At 45.8% G+C, this 3,903-nt stretch overlaps 1 protein-coding gene across 1 annotated transcript in view; it reads right to left on the bottom strand.

Moving 5' to 3' along the window:
- CXCL12 (chemokine (C-X-C motif) ligand 12) overlaps positions 1-1,128 on the bottom strand; it is a 10,562-nt gene extending 9,434 nt beyond the window's left edge. The window contains exons 1-2 of the mRNA XM_010018313.1: positions 954-1,128; positions 275-392 (exon numbers count right to left, since the gene is read on the bottom strand). Coding sequence (XP_010016615.1) covers positions 275-392; positions 954-1,128 — 293 coding nt within the window. The remainder of the gene's footprint in view (positions 1-274; positions 393-953) is intronic.
- Between the last annotated feature and the right edge of the window lie 2,775 nt (positions 1,129-3,903).

Raw genomic sequence — 3,903 nt, 5'->3', positions numbered from 1 at the left:
TCCTGCTCACATACCCATGAGGGAACAGTACATGGGATCACATAGTCATGGGGAGATCACAGAGGTAGAACACAGCTGGGAAACATCTAGCTGGGCATCTTTGTGTGTGGGAAAGCAGAGTCCAGCTGTATCTGACACATGGTGTGAAGAGATGAATTGGAAAGCATGGCATGAGACAGACCAAATTGCAGCCACCAAAGGAGGAGCCAGCTCTGTGACTCTTTTTTTTGCCACCTGAGTTTTGCACCCAGCTATAAAAAAATGAGACACTTACACAATCTGAAGTGAGCAGTTGGGTGTAGAGAGGATTTTGAGGTGCTTAATGTTGGCTCTTGCCACGTTGCTCTCGTAGAATCGACAGGGGCATCGGTAAGTCAGGCTAACCGGTTTCTCTGTGGGACACAGGGAGAGAAAGGACATGTTACTCCCTCTTGATCCCGGTCAGCAGCACAGATACACGGAGCAGGGCTGACAGAAATGCCTGCCAAATATGCAGGTGAAACAAGCAATAGAAAAGATGTAGCTCTGGGAGAGAGAGCATTTGCCCACAGCTCACAGCACAATCCTTTTACCCCAGTACCCAGCCTTTCAATAATGGTGCGTGGGATTTTGGAAGACAAAAGAAGAGGGAGAGAAAATGGAGATAAGTAAAGAAGAAGAGATTAGAATAAGGAGCTGCTCCATTGTGCGGGGATGCTCCTGGTAATTAGACAAGATAAAGGCCAAAAGAGGGGGCACTTGTCTTCAGTGTTGTTCTTGTTGAACGATTTTGACCCGAGGCCAAATTAGAAGGTAGCCACAAGAAAGCGATGAATTCCAAAGAGTTCAGATCAAAACAGCTCGGCTCAGGTGCAGGCTTTTCAGGGAGGACTTACTGGCTACAGAAAAGCTCCGAGTCTTTCAGGCTTTCCCAGGGCCCAGGGCTGACCTTTCCCCATACAGCCGAACTTTACTCCCAGCCAGAGATACTCGCACGAAGAGGTGCGACTCAGAGATGGAGATCACAGCAGATTTCTCAGGAGAGATTTGGAGTCTTCTGAACTCCCAGCCTGTGGCAAGGTAACGGCAATCGAGAAGACCAGGCAGGGCGCTCTCCATCAGAATGGATGAGAGTTTTGTCACCAGCATCACTAGGGACAGTATTAGGTGTAGCCCCCCAGGCTAAAAATCAGACATCTATACACATGCAGAGAAAAGCAGCCTGGCACTCACCACAGCCTTTGATGCAGCCCTGCTACCCAATTTCTCCATGTGAGAACTTAATTACTGGCAACCAAATGCACATAAATAAGGTCCTTATTCTGTGTGTAAGCTTCAAAGCTCCATGCACACTAAAATACAAACACAGAAGCCTTGCCTGGAAGTCTAGAAAGAGCTGCTAAGATTTTAAACAATTTCCCAGTGGAACACTTTCAGCCTCTGGGAGGAATTAAGTTCATACACCTAATCCATAAGGTCTGGCTCATGCTGTAGATGGTCAGATCTATATCTGATAGAGCTTTAGATCCCACATGGCAATCTGCCACCTTGTTTATTTAGCCACACAGAAGCACTCCCAGCATCCAAACCCAGACCCCTTAAAGGCAGATGGAGATCTAAAGAGAAGGGAAAGGCTTGGAATCCCTCAACTGCCATCTAGGAAGGTGAGAAAAGAGACAGCTTTTCAAAGTGCAGCTGATCTGCATGTATTGCACATTTAACAATGCCTGTCTCTAGCACATATAAATACAGAAAACATGGCGAAATCACCCTGTTCTTAGGAGGGAAACCCCCTTTTTTTTTTCCAAGTGCCTCAACTAAGACATGAGCCAGAGTCAGATCTCACAGGCAGATGAGCAGAGGAATTAATCAGTGGGAGGAGAGTTGCTCCAGATTCACATCAGGATCTAGACTGTAAGGTAACAAAATTGGAGGACTTTTTATACCGGTTTTGTGGCAGTCCAAACAGTGATATCATCTATGAGTTAATAAATGAGAGGAGAAGGAAGAATGGCTTCAGGGTGAGCCTCCAAACATGCACTAGACTGAGTGCTAATGTGGAAGGGAGGGAGAAAACCGCTAGGATTTCCCACTGCAAAACTGTGCCTCACAGCTGCACATCAGTGAGTTTGTACTGGAAAGGGATGCTGAAATTGAATGCAGTCATACAACAGCATTCAGCACGGCTGCAGTGGAAGCGCCTCTGCAAGCTTGTACCAAGTTTAAGCAAGCTTTACCCTAAACAGCATGCAAGAGATGAACTGTTCAGATCTATGATTTGAGAATGCAATTCTGTCCTCTCTGAGACTGGAAGAGGGACTTTTGATGATGTAACACTTGAAACCAGGAGAAGAGAAAGCTTAATTGTGACGAACATGTCCTTAAGTCCCAGAGCTGTTTCCTGCCCAAGAAAGAGCATCCATCACAGTAAGCAAGAGAGAAAGCCCAATCATTTAGTCTTCTGTCATCCCAATATGAGGTGGAATGACAACTCCCTTCCCACCACAAGCTTCCCTTTGGCATTTCTGTGCCTCTTGCTAGGTGATCAGCAACAGGCTGGTGCCTCTGTTGCTGCACCAGGGACCAGCAGAACAGGCACCAGCTGGGTCAGCTCTCAGCATCACTAACAGGAAACCAGCATCTCCTGCCATTGCCCTCCAGCACTGGATCCAAGAGCTCAGCTGTGGCTCACTTTGCACCCAGCAAGGCTGAAAACCAGGGAAAACTAGTGTGTATGGCATCTCCCAACACATGAACCTCTATCATCCCAAAGTAGAAGGGGGAAGGGGCCATTTGGGGCTCACAATTTGGGGTGGGGACATTTCTGGTCTTGCTCTGAGGTGAACAAACATCTTCCTTATCTCCTTTAATAATTTGAAAGAGATTGTTCCATGCACAGTACAGCTGACTAAGCCAATTATTCTAAATATTTGTACTGCAGGAGTTAATGCTCTGTGCGTTCTCTGATGTCTAATAAACACTGAGCACAAGCTGAAGCCATTCTCTCAGTAGGATAAATTGGGAGTCTGATAATTGCCCTGTTACATGAAAACACCAGTTTTCGTGAAACCTATGGCACATAAAGCTTTAAAAACCTTTATATGTCTGGCACATTTAGTTAAAATGGATGAATATAGTCAAAAGTTACAGAAGAGCCAGACGCTATTTAGATGTCTCAATGTCGTTCCTTCGGCCTTATTTCCTTGGACAAAAAGAAAAAGAGAACAACTCTTCTGATCTCCACCAGAAGGTTTCAAAGGGTTCTTAGTTATGGGTGTTTGGGGTTTTTAAAATAATAAATAGATTTACTGTTTTATAACTCAAAACTTTTTCTGAAGACAAAGCACTCACAAAAATCTCTCAGGAGTGGACACTCATCAATGTTGGACAATACCTATTCCACCCTGTCAGGATCTGCCTTCCTTTATCCACACTGGAACTGGATAGCCAGTTACCATCAGTAACTTGCTGTGTGGGCTGAGAAGCTCTGGGCACTGGAGTGGAGAGGGAAGCTATAATGCAGGCAAACAGGCTTGGGCATGAACAGACAAATATCTGATGGAAGCATCACTTTACACTATTCAACCAAGGATGCATTTATCAATATCGGGAAAGGGCTGGCACCTTTTTAAGACTAGAACAGCTCCATTTCCCTAGGAAATGAGGCTATGACGGGCAGACAGAGCTTTACCGGGGTGGCTACAAAGAACTCAGAGCTCACTTGCCCTCCAGCAGAAGGTAGCCCTGCAAGCCCTCAGCTGAATCAGGGTTGAGAGCATCATATGGCATGCAAAAAATCAGGCAAAAAACTTCACTCTTATCACTGTAAACCGGTGGGGTCTCTCCCCTTACACTAGTTTTTCTCCAACCCTTTTAAGCCATTTCCTCACTCAAGTAAGCCAGGTCCTGCCGCACTTACCCTGT

Source organism: Nestor notabilis, unplaced genomic scaffold, assembly GCF_000696875.1.
Source record: "Nestor notabilis isolate BGI_N333 unplaced genomic scaffold, ASM69687v1 scaffold24137, whole genome shotgun sequence".
NCBI classification, from domain to species: Eukaryota; Metazoa; Chordata; class Aves; order Psittaciformes; family Psittacidae; genus Nestor; species Nestor notabilis.
Note: the sequence above shows the minus strand (reverse complement) of the source record. Positions and strands in the feature narration are given on the sequence as shown.